The sequence below is a fragment of the Tetrahymena thermophila genome (genome assembly GCF_000189635.1).
Source record: "Tetrahymena thermophila SB210 genomic scaffold scf_8253976, whole genome shotgun sequence".
Taxonomy (NCBI): domain Eukaryota; phylum Ciliophora; class Oligohymenophorea; order Hymenostomatida; family Tetrahymenidae; genus Tetrahymena; species Tetrahymena thermophila.
In genome coordinates, this window is record NW_002475994.1 from 1 (window position 1) to 13,549 (window position 13,549).

Here is a 13,549-nt window from a genome sequence, read left to right on the forward strand (position 1 = left end):
TTTATGTTTAAAATTTAGTAACTATGTCTTTTTATCTGATAAAGAGTGTTGAGAAAAACAATTTTTATGAAGAATTCACTTTAAGTAAATATTAGAAAGTAGCAGTAATTTGAGTGTTTGCAGGAATTAGTTGCTTTAAAATTACTAAAGTGGTACTCTTTTAACTGTTAGCATTATCGACAATACTATTAACTGCTTAAAGGTTATTTTAATCTAAGCTAGGCGAAGATAATATACTCCAAGCGAAGCTTTTGAACCCTCTTTAAGCATCATTTATAATATTTGCTAGTGAAAAAATGATGTCATAGCAATTATTTTGAGTTTTACTGAATTAAATAGTAACTTAAGGCTGTTGAGTATCACTCCTTTACTGCTGAACTTTGGTCAAGTAAAATGTGTCTATTAAGAAAGTGCTACTAATTTGATAACTCAGAACATTTGAAATGAATGAGAGATTATCGTTTTCCATAATTTAAGCATCATTACCTATTAATAAGAATATATTTAATTTTTTCAAAAAATTATAGTTAAATTTACCTAGTTAAATTTTGATTTTAGTATCTTGTATAGAGCAATTTGGAAGATTGCCAAGAAGTTGAAGAGTACTATCTTAAAATATAGTATTACACTAAAAGTTTTAAATTTATGTCAAAGCAACACCAAAATCAATAATCATAGTAGGAGAATCTATTGCTAAAGTAGCTTGTAAAACAGCAATGTTATTATAGCTACACTCATAGAAAATACCTCTTGTATCAAGTTTATTTTTGCAAATGCACGTATTCCCTGACATTTCCATAGAATCATAACAGTCTAAACATATATCACTTTACTTATATTAACAAGATTTACATGTGTTAGCACATGCTTAGCAATCTGGTTTTATGTATTCTTAGCATTAGACACATTACCACAACGTTGAATCTTCTTTGTAATTATTTGGGCACCACTGATAGCAATATGATCCGAGTTAATACCATCCTTAATAACAGCTACTACATTAGCTTTAAGCTGGTCCTGTGCATGATTAGCATGATGAATGACAATTTATACATTAATAATTTTAAGTAGAATCTCTAAATTAATTTTATGAACAAATATGCATGCATTTACTGACTTACTAAATATACTCATAATCCTATACACAAGTAGTACAGCTTTATCCATTAGTACAAGATGCACAATTATCTATGCAATCAGCACATAAATAGTTATTTTGTGGGTTTCTGTACTAATTCTGATTGCAAATAAGTAAGCAAGAATTTACTTAACTAATATACTCGTAATTGCTTTAGCACTAACTGCAACTTTACCCATCTACGCATTATTGGCAATTGCTAACGCAATTTGTGCAATTATATAAAGTTGAATCTCTATATTAATTTTGTTGGCATATCATTTTACATTAATATACTTATTGAATGAACTCATAGTTTGCTGCACAATTGTCACATTATTTATCTTGAGAACATTATGTGCAATTAGTTATACAAGGGTTGCACTACTAGGCCATGGTTTACCAATTAATAAATGTGAATTATCCTATTGGGCAAATCATTTTGCAATATTATTATGAATTATTATTTGGGTTTGTAGTTTAAGTATATCCACTAATACATTGAGTACAACTTAAATTTTAATCACAATTAGAGCATCCTTGATAACATTGCTATTTTAGGGAAAAATAAAATATTTGATTAAGAAGTTAAATAAATATAAAATTAAAAATTGCTTTAATTTAAAAAACTAAATTTATAAAAAAATTATCTTAATTCTTTAAGATAAAACTAATTAATATTTATCATTTTATATTTCTAAAGTAGTTTGAAATAATTATTTTGATAAAATAATGGAAAATAATTACTGCGCATTATTTTGTTTGAGAATTATATCCATATCCAGAATAACAGTTACTGCAGTCATTAGGTCCAGTACAGGTTTGGCAATTAGCAATACAAGATCTGCACTACTATGTCATGTAAGTATTTTCAATCACGAAATTGTACTATCCCACTGCACAATTTTTTTAGCAGTACTGTAGGGCGCTATTGTTTGGATTCACCATCTGAGTGTATCCACTCATGCATTAAGTACAACTTTATTTATTTTAGCTACAATTAGAGCATCCTTCAACACATGTTAGTTTCTAAAGTAAAGAGTATAATTAATTAACGAATCAAAATAGGTTTGAAGTTTTTAAATTAGGGAAATAATTTTGTAAGTTATTAAAAATAGAATTCAATTTCATGATAAAAATATATCAAGTCTATGTTTGTCTTTAATCAAACTAATTTAAAAAAATCTTAACTTCAAATAATTAAAAATAAAATTCAATAAAAAAAGCAACATTACAACACATAATTTTTATTGAGAATCAAAATAGTATCCAGTAATACATTAGCTGCATTGATTTTGATCAGAACAGATTAAGCAATTGCTAATACAATTTTAACAATTTTACGTAAGGGGATTTTAACCAATAAAATGAGTATATTATCCATTTGGGCAAATTCTATTGCAAATTTTTTAATTCTAATTAAAATAACTAGAAATCATGTAATTAAATCCACTTAAGCAAGAATTTTCTTTGCAATTTTAACCATCAAGGCAATCGTAACACCCTTCTTGACACTTTTATTTTAATTAAAAGTAAGCAATTAAAAAGTTTGAATTTTTAAAAATACAGAAAATAATTTTATTAAACAAAATTAGGAAGGTGGAAGGGCAGCTGAATGCCTATTTAGGTATTACCTAAAGTAATAAAATTATTCATTTGAAAAAGCAAAAATTAATATCATTATTTTTTTGCCTTCCTCTAAAATCGAGTTAAAAAATAAAAAATATTTTAAAGAATTTTGCAGGAAATAACCAAACTAATTTAATGATTAACTTTTGATAATTATAGTAAATAATTATTTAACTAATTTAGATAGTTATATTTTATTTTAAAAAATATCTTTTGAATTAAATTAAATTTCTAAAATACCTGAATCTATTATAGCGTTATTTCAAATTAATAAATATAAGAGTTACCAGAATTAGAAATTGTAATAGTAGCACTATTTTATTAGCTATTAAAAGTTATCGTATTAAAATAAGAATAACTGTAGCTTAAAAACATTGGTATGTCTATACAATTAGGACTGGTTGGATCTAATGGTCTTGTATATCCTTCTCCACTACTACCTGTAGTTATAATATATGGTTATGGTGATACTACTGTAGGTGATTTCATAGATATTTTGTAATTAATAGCTCTAAAAGAAGGACTTTTTAATAAAATAAATAAAATAAAATTTTTTTCATGAAAAAAAAAGAGATACACTTTCTAATGTAAGATATAAACATTTACTCCATTAACATTTCCAACGCTTTTATTATTGCACATAGTATAATCCCTTGGTTAAAAGTTAGTTTGAATACTATCATATTGCGCAGTCATTAAGTTCATATATTATGCTGAAATCAAACTTATTAGCAAAAGCAGATCTTATAAATTAAAAATAAATTTATTAAAAATAGATTTTATATTTCATTTACAAAAAAACTTTTAAAGCAGATTGCCTATTTTGGGGTATTCCTTTATTGACATTTAGTTTTTTTTTTTTTTGAATTTTTTTAATTAATAAATAATATATATTTAAAGCTGAATATGCTTCAGATTTATAATTCCCTCTTTAAGGAACAATTTAAAAAACAAGTAAATTTCTTTTATAAGACTACTCAATTTTGATTGAATCCCCATCCTCTAAATATCATAAGTCCTATAACAATTTAGATTGATAATCACAAGAAATAATTGATTTTAATATATCTTAATTTTATAACCATATGCGCCTGTCTTTGCTAAGGCTTATAGTCCTGAGCAGAGGTTAAATAACTATAAAAGTTACATTTATTTATTCAAATAAATATTCCTAAATTTATAAATAAGCAAGTTCTTATTTTTAAAATAAAGATAAAATAAGCTATAGATATTATTTCCCTTGATATAACTTTTATGATTCTTGAGTAACAATACAAAAAAAAAACATATAATTATCTAACCAGAGTTAGTTTTCAGCAATCAAAACTCATTATTGTATTGCTCATTATATTAATTAACAGAAGAATAAATTTAATTAATACGTCACAAATACGTTTTTCCTTAATGAATAACTAAAATTATGAATTGTAATTCTTGCTTTTCTTTTGCTTTGAATTACATGGCTCAATCCGACTATTTGTAACCTTGACAGATTTATAATATAAAAGAAAATTTTCAGTTTGTTTTTATAATTTATTATGAAGTTAATCATCTTCACTTTTATATTTGGAATATAAAATATTATATTGAATAATTGAAAAAACAAATGTTTATTTATGTCAATTTTCTGTAAAAGTTTTGAATTTTATATTAATTCTAAGTTCCTTAATTATGAGTAAATTAAAGATACCTCATTTGTTAGTACTAATAGGAAAATTAATAAATAATTAAAAGAATCTGCCTATTTCCAACTCTATAAAGATACATTTAATAATAATAGTCCCTTATTTTAACTTACAATTTTTCTGCTGAGATCATAAAAATTGAGGTACTCGAGAAAAGAAAAAGCTGATGGTTATTTTTGACTTTTTAGACTATAAAATTCAAAAACTTTTTTTAAAAAATGAGAATGAAATTTATACATCATCTTCTACACTTACTTAGCTTTGTTTTGTTTGAAGTCTGAAACTGATAATCATGAAAACTTTAAAAATATTTTGCGTTTAATTAATGTAATAAATACCCTTAACCTTTATCAATCTCAAATTATAAGAATTCATACATTACCTCTTTAAAACGCTCTTCTACCACTAAACGCTTATGATGATGCCGGTTAACAATTAAAAACTTTTTTCTTCTTGATTAAAGTATTCATAAATGAAATATAAATATTCAAAAGTAAAAACTGTTTCGAAACATAAATGGATTGTAAGCCTTTTATCAGTAATAATAAAGAAAATGTAAATTAAATTAAATTGAATAAATTAATAATTACATACATACACACACATTATAATGACATAAAAGAAATTTCTTAGAAATTAATATTGGTTTAGGATTATAATTAAATATCAGTTTTATTGATATAATTAATTATGAAATTCGTAATTTTCAATTAATTTTTTTGCCTTTTTCCTTTAATTTGTTTAAATTTTTTTTAATAATTTTCCTTCTTCAATTTATTAAAAGATTCTAGCTTAGAAATTTAGTCATTTTTCCTTTTATTTTTGGTTAGAGAATTTATAATCGGAGCATTATTAGATCAGCAGGTTTAAAAAAGTGATCATAATTTTTCTTCTACCAAATCTTTTACTTTGGAGGGCACCATTTTTAGACTTTTTAAAAAACTTTTATTGTTAGTATACTAAAAAACCTCATGACCAAAAAATTATTTAAAAAAAAAATTGAAAATTGCATGCCCTCGTTAGATATACATTTATATACTTTACCCTTGTAAAAATGATCGCTGCTGAAAAACAGGATGCAGGCATGCTAAATTCTTAATCAGAATAATTGAGATAGATCTTTATCAATATTTTAAAAATTCGTACAAAAAGCATGTAAAACATAATAATACATCCAAAACTTAAAAAAAATGGCTGAACCGCTTCAGTAGTGTAAAAATAATGTTGACTAAAGCTATCACTAATGGAAGAGAGGATATAAGATTTGAATTTACTAAGAAATCTCATTAAGAAAAATGATTGCAATTCTATAAGCTTCCTTACAGATATAATAAAGAGCATATTATTTATCCTACACATAATTCTACTAAATATATAAAATTAGTGAAGAGAAAGTAAATCATCCTCTCTAAAAAAGATTAGTCCTTATTTTATTGATGATACCTGCTAATGCAGTATTTACAAAGAATAGCCTGATTAGCAACTGTGTAGATAAAAGCATTCATGTAACTTGACTCAATTTATGATAAAATATATATTATAAATCTTAGGATAGAACTAAAGCCATTTATCTAATTATTAGCGCAGCTTTTTGGTACAGTTGTCTTGATGCTATCTATACCCAAACATCCATAAATGAAAATTTCAATTTTGGATTTGACGTTTTCATTATTGCTTAGAGCTGAAGTGTGGTTTGAGATTTTTGAAAAGTCCAAGCAATAAAAACCTTTAAGATTAGGTTTTATACATTAAATAACATCAAGCTGAAGGAATTAATTAATATTTAGAGATATGTTATAAAAAACAATATGAACTAAATATATTTTGTCTTTTGAGTTAAATTAAAGGCCATTAACAGTTTCGAATCTGAATTTAACTGAATCATTTGTTAAAGATACATCAAGCCTATCATAAGTCATAAAATTTTTAATCTGAAGCAGGTACGATCTGATTAGTAGAGTATTACTTAATAATATAAATGAAAAATGAAAGAGTAGATATGCCAAAAATTCTAATAAGGATTGTAGCAAATATAGTCTTTGTTATTTTATCAACCAACCATTAATGCTAAAATTAAATTATGAAGAAAATAAGTTCAATTTTTAATTGTAATTTTTTGTTTTATACCTTTATTGAATGAATATACAACTAATATTTTCCTGTTTTTTTGATGACTACAAATTCTAAATAAAGATTTGAGGTACTTTATTAGAATATGACCTCTTTAACATAAAAATTATGCTTGAACGTTTGATTTCATCAAGTAAAAAAGGATTTTAGAAGAGAATATAAAATAAAAATTAGCTTATAAAACTTAAAAATAGCAAAATTTTTTTGATAGAGGAAACATATACTTATAAATTTTGCCTTAAAATATTAAATTATAAAAAAATATAGAAATATTTAAAAATTTGAGAAATAATTTTTTAAAAATAAAACCCCGGAGAAAAAGGCTTTGAGATGAAAAGATTAGCAAGGCAATGGGTTTTTTACCTGTACTGATCTAAAAATGCTCCGATTGTAAATTCTCTAATAAAAAATAAAACTAGCTTATAAAACTTAAAAATAGCAAAAAGTTTTTTGGTTGAGGAAATATTTACTTATCAATTTTGCCTTAAAATATTAAATTATAAAAAAATATTTTTATTTAAATCTAAAATATTTATTTAAAAAACTCCTTTTTGCATATTATCTCTTGGAGCTATTGATAAATAAATCTAAAATAATAAATTTAAACTACTTAAAATATTTTTTATTTGACTTGGATTTAAAGGAAATTAAAAAAAAGATCAATTTAATTAAAGTTAATTTAAAAATTATTTTAGTTAAAAGTTTATGAAAAAAAATAAATTATTTGTATTAAACCCGTCTAGCTCAGTCGGTAGAGCGCCAGCCTTTTAAGCTGGTGGTCGAGGGTTCGAGCCCCTCGGTGGGTGATTTTTTATTTTATAGCAAATCATTATTTTTTAATCAAACAAGAAATTATTAAAATTTTTTTTAAGTAGTTTCAATTAAACCAAAACTAATTTTAGAATAACTTCATTAAAACACCAAAAAAGTGAATTTATATTTATAAATAAACCCGTCTAGCTCAGTCGGTAGAGCGCCAGCCTTTTAAGCTGGTGGTCGAGGGTTCGAGCCCCTCGGTGGGTGATTATTTTTAGTATAAAATTATAGCGCTATCAATTCAAAACAACTTTTTTCTATTTTTATAATATAAAAATATCATTCAAAGTAATTTATATATTCATTCATTCTTCTGTTTCAATCTAAGGTTTTGATCTTAAAATTTCAATAATTGAAAAAAAAGGAGAAGCTTAATTAATATGAATTCAAGATTTCAAAGAATGTGATAACACTTTTCAGTTAAATCTAAATAAAGATTAGAGTCATTAATAGTTAATTTAAGCTTAAGAGAGTTTTCTTCAAATAAAATGAAAGATTTGGAAATTTTAAGTAATTAATTAAATAGAATATCTATCTATTGAATTTTTATAATATTTAAAGAAAATAATAAAAGTATCTGCTATCATTAACTATTTTCATTAGATATTAAAATTTTAACTATTCAATATTTTATTAAAATATTACTTGGAATTATTGATAGGATATCTATCTATCTAGTAGGAGTTTTGCATTAATTGATTAAAACGGGTATTATATAAAAATTATTTAAATTCAAACTAAATTCCAATAAAAATATTTAAACAATAAGAAAAAAAATCAATTAAATAAATTTTCCATATCATACAAAGCTAATAAATGAGCTTGAGAAAAAAAACTAAAATAAAGTATTAAATCATATATTAAATAATTTAACCATATTTCTATCATAATGTTATCAGTTCTTTTCATTCTTTTAGCTCTTTGGTTTAATTTTAGCACGTCTTAATCATTTATATAATTATTCCTATTTTAATAAATAAAGATATCATAAAAAAAATGATTTTTTAGTAGAAATTCAAAGTATGGAAATTGATTAGCAATAAACTATATTTTATTTTTGAATTAATAGAATTAATAATTTAAATCAAAATAATAAAATTTTTAAAAATTAATTACCTTAGATTAAGTTTTAAATAAACAAATTTCATAAAAGTCATAAGATTATTAACAAATTAATCATATTTTTATCAATTTATATTACTCTTTTTAAGCGAAAATATAATTCTTTAATCTAAGATACTCTGATTTGAACTATTCTGATTTCTATTTAAGAATTTTACTAAATTTTCTTCCATATATTATTCTAATTATTAAATGGCAAGCTAACTTTCGTAATGACTTAGATTTTTTTCTTTTTCTGGTTAATTTGTAAGAATGAATAAATATAAAAATTCAAACAAATATAAAATTTTACCTAGTTATTCAAAGCTCACATTCATATTATTTAGATTAAGATCTAAAAAGCTTGATGAACATCCAATAAGTTGCAGAGTTGCTTATTGATCTTTAGTAAGTATCATCATTACTGTTTTTTTCAAAAATATGATATCCTTAATAATATTCATGATATTCATTTCTTTAGCAATTTATTCTTCAATCTATCTGAATGATTATTTATCCAGCTCTTTCACTTCACGACTTGGTTTTTTGAACAAACTTTTAAAAATTAATAAATAAATAAAGATAACCTATTTGCTTGCATCAAATTTATAATTTTTTACCTCATCCTAAATAAAACATCTTAGATTTTTGTTTTCATGCTCTAATTGTAAATATTTTAAATGTTTTAAATGTAAAAATTTTAATTCAATTCTGTTTTTTTATTTTCTTAACTAATTTTTGTGTTTATAGATGGACGCCTCATAAAATTTACAAAACTTGATGGTACTTTTTTATTTGAGAAATTAATGTGAAATTAAAATTTAATTAATTAATTCTATTATTTATATTTATATATATTTTGCTTAGCTTTTTTTTTCAGTGTCAAGTATTAAAAATAATAATTATTAATTGCGACTAAATTTTTAATTAAATAATTTTCAATTTTATTATTTTTTATTTTCTTTCTATATTTATAACACAGACACAAGAAAGCATTTATTAAAGATTCGATAATAAAAATGGCTTCTAAAATGAAGAATGCTATCTTAAAAAAATACAAGTTTATTGTTTTATATCAATTAGCTAACCTGAATATTTTTAATTCAGAAAATACTCAAATATTGATAAAAAAAATATTTTTTTTTAATATTAACAAATTAATGTAATAGGGAAAAGAGGATATTCCTTATCAAAAATTTTAAGCATTTTACTAATTTTATTTATTATTTTATTAAATTTTTTAACACTGTTCAAACAGTAAATGTAAGATTTAATTATGAAAATTATTTAAATTAAAAGTTTCTGTAAAGAAAATAAATAAAATTTAACGAATTTAAAGATAATGCTAATATAAATTTGATTAGATTTAAAATAAACAATACATAATATAAAACAATAACAATAAAATTTAATACTATTTATTTCAGATAGTTAAGCTTGACACAACTTTGCTTAAACCGAAAATAGTATATAATTTATAGAATATTTTCCTCTATTATAAATTTTTCAATGTAATAATCTTAAGAAATGCCAAGATTGATTAAACAACGATAAAATCAATTCCTATAACTAGAAAGAATTAAACGTATTTTGAATTAGCATAACTTGGCTCTTCGTTACTTATAACAGCTAAAATTACGTAATAATAAAATAATAATAAACATACCATAAAAAATGTAGATAATTTTTGACCTATTCTTGTTATTTTATGCACTAATTCTATAAAGAAAACTCCAACTTCTACTATTATTGCGCTAACTATTGAAATTACTATTTTTTAAATTACATTGTAACTTTCATCAAATACTGTTGACAGACATAAAGAGTGGACTACCCTCAAGTAAATAATATTGAATCTTATTGGTCTTGAAAGAGATGGCTCATATGTATATATTGTATTAAAGTATGCGTGAAACACTTTAAATTATATTAAAAGAGATAATTTTTTAAGATGTTCAATAGTTTAAATTTCATCTTCCTTTAATTTAATATCTTCATTTATTAAATTAATTTTGCTGCTCTAATCTTAAAATGTACTTACAGTTGTCTTATTTGAATTAATTAATTTGTCTTATTATACTTCTTAAAAAGCTATTAATTAACCTTAATTTAGCTTTTCATCTTAAATTTGTGGTTACTTTAACTCTTAAATCTACTCTGATTAGACTTATTCCTAAATTTAAAGCGGTTAATTATTAAGATTTTTCAGCTAATTTGGTTACTCGGTTGATATTTAATTGTCTAATTTTAAAATTTCGATTTAGTTTGATTCAATTTTTTCATTTTTTAAAATTGTTAAAGTATTTAAAAATTTTTGTTTTTTTCTTCTTGCTTGACTATTAGAATTTATGAAAAAATTCTAATTTTAATTGTTATTTTACTATATAACACCATTTAATTCTTAGATACTTTAGTATTGCAAACTTGGAGTCTAATTTTTTTAACTAATAGGAGGATTTTCTTATTCAGATGCAGCCATTGGCATAATCTATGAGATAGTAGTTTTGCTAAATTTTTTGTCTAGAATTGTACCATATTTATATAAACCCAATTATAATAAAGTTATAGTAAAAATAGTCCAAACAAGAGCATATTAATAAAATATATCAAAATTAGTTAATTTATTAAATCCTTATGAACTAAAAGCTGTTTTTAAATTTTTATTAATAAGCAATGATTCTAGATCATCAATCACAGTTGTAGGACTTGTGCTTTTGCAGTAGCAATAGTATTTATTATTGTTAGTTAAATAGGTACATCCATTAGAAGACCAAGCTTATGATTATTGCATTTAAAGGCATGTTTAATTATTATTAGAGGGTTAAAGGTCTTAAAATTTAAAAATAAAAAGTTTTTATTGATTATCCTATTAATTTTCATTAATTAATTTTCTATTGCTAAGTATATCTCTCGCTTGTTCAAAGTTAGAACCTTATTGATATAATAATCTATTTGAGCTTGCATTTACTAAGTCTAATGAATATTTTATTACTGGATTCATAGTAATTGCTATGCTTGAGTCTACTTATTTTAATTCTTAAATATATTTCTAGAATTCAGATGTTTGTTGGAAGGGATTTCTAGAATAAGTAGTCTAACCTAAATAATAGACGTCTGCTGCTAGTGAATCCTAATAATCATTAATAATATATTTAAGGTTTTTTGAAGTAATTTATGAGCAATCAAGTGATATTAAATTTCCTTATAGCTATACTCCTCCTTAATTAGGTAGAGTTGCTTTACTTAGGTAACTGCATATTTAGTCTGATATATTCATTTGTTGAGATATCAAATTATTTTAAAGAGTTTAAGTAGTCGAATTTAATACTTTAAAAGAGTCTACTACATTTTGAAGAAAAACATTATTGTTATTTATAAACATATTATCCTAACTAATTAAAGATTATTAGTTTTATAGAATTCCATTAAGGAAGCTTAGAATAGGGATGATCTAAGATTCTTATTAAATAGTTAAAGATTGTTGTAGTTTGGCAATTACTTTGTTTGCATATGTTGATAGTAAAGATGAATTAGGTAGAAAATTGACTTAGTTTATTATTAATTAAATGAGCTAAGATTTTTTAGTTTTAACTGATTCAAGGTTATAAACTGGGTAGTTCTTAGATATTTCTTCTCCTATCACACATAGGTTTAAAATAATTTAGGAAATTGTTTAGTCACTATTAATTTGTAAAGCTTAGTCAATAATACTGTTTATTTAAATTTCGTTTTGAGCAAATGGTTATATGTTTACCTATACAGTTGTATTGTAAACAGCTAAAAAATTATCAATAGCCTAACCCATTAATATTAAATTCCCTGAAGGGAGTACAGTATAAAATTCGTTTTGTAAGCTTTAATCCATTATTTACCTTCTTAGGATGTAATTTGGGGATATCTATTCTTACTAATAATCAGTATCACTAAGGTAGTAAAAGAATTAATAAGATATAGGTGAATTAGCTGAGGTGCAACCAGACATTTTTATTTAAAAAATTGTTTATAGAGCTTATCCACTAGGAGTGTTTACAGATAGTACACAATTTTTGGGTGGTAAATTTATATTAAAATTAGTAATACTTAAACTAGGCATAATGTAATAAGGATTGTATGCACTGAATCTGACTTATACAATAGGGTTTGATGGAAGAACATTTACGAAATAATCCCAAATTCTAAACCTCACTTTATAATAATCAAATTTTATAGCTCCTACTACCATATTATTATAAAGTATTGCACCAGCATAGCTTAGCAAGTCAGATGAAACATTACTTCCATATATGAGAGTTGCATCAATATCTTAGTTAATGTTGACTTATATCAACTAAGATAGATCCTTAAAGTTAGCAATTAAAATAGGAATATCAGTTTCTGATAAGATGACCATAGTTGATTAAGATTACTAACGGGAATCTTTGGTTCCTGTAAAAGTAAACAAAAGAGATTAATATGGGCTAAAAGTAGAACCTGGTATCGAAATACTAGGAACATTTTGCTGCAAAATAATTGGGTGATTATTATAGTCATAGCACTTATTATCATTTTGATTAGAGGTAAGGGAAACGCAATCCCACTTTAAATTAATTTGTTAATCTTAGTTTGGGTCTTCAAGCTCAAAGTCTCTTGCTAATCCAGTTAAATTTAAGGGCTGTTTGAAACCAAACACTCCTTTTTATCCACCTACAATCTATATAAATAAATTAGATATGTTAGGTGTAATAGTTTAAGATTTTAAATTAGTAATTGATGAATCACTGACTAGAGAGGCATTTACCTTTATTATTATATTTTTAAACAATTTGATAAATATTTAAATTTTAAAATTTAGTTTACGTTTAAATCAAAAATAGTTTAAGGAGGAATAGAATATTTTTTGACTAAAATTTATGTTTAATTATATTTAAATTGTGATAGGTTTTAATTCAGCTTTGGCACACTTTTAGAGTTTATCTATATGTTAAGAGGTTCGTTAGTAATTTTTGGTCCACTCTAATCACATATTTGCACATAGAAAGAGACATAAATTTGTAAATCCATATATCTATTTTTAAAATATTTTTTTTTATTT

General features: G+C 23.4%; 2 protein-coding genes across 2 annotated transcripts; both read right to left on the reverse strand. All coding sequences in view use genetic code 6, as the record gives it.

Moving 5' to 3' along the window:
• Positions 1-145: 145 nt before the first annotated feature.
• TTHERM_01545790 (hypothetical protein) lies at positions 146-4,002 on the reverse strand (the record flags this gene model as incomplete). Its single annotated transcript, XM_001029384.2, has 7 exons — positions 3,541-4,002; positions 3,324-3,489; positions 2,987-3,269; positions 2,353-2,631; positions 1,865-2,146; positions 538-1,669; positions 146-486 (listed from the first exon to the last, which is right to left on the reverse strand). Coding segments are annotated over exons 1-7 (2,838 nt in total), but the record flags the coding sequence as incomplete, so codon positions are not given.
• Positions 4,003-8,282: 4,280 nt separating this feature from the next.
• On the reverse strand, positions 8,283-13,518 carry TTHERM_01545840 (REJ domain protein; the record flags this gene model as incomplete). Its single annotated transcript, XM_001029387.3, has 6 exons — positions 8,283-8,341; positions 8,579-8,734; positions 8,792-9,033; positions 9,099-9,139; positions 10,265-13,255; positions 13,315-13,518. 6 exons carry the CDS (start codon positions 13,516-13,518, stop codon positions 8,283-8,285), a joined length of 3,693 nt encoding a protein of 1,230 aa, XP_001029387.3.
• Between the last annotated feature and the right edge of the window lie 31 nt (positions 13,519-13,549).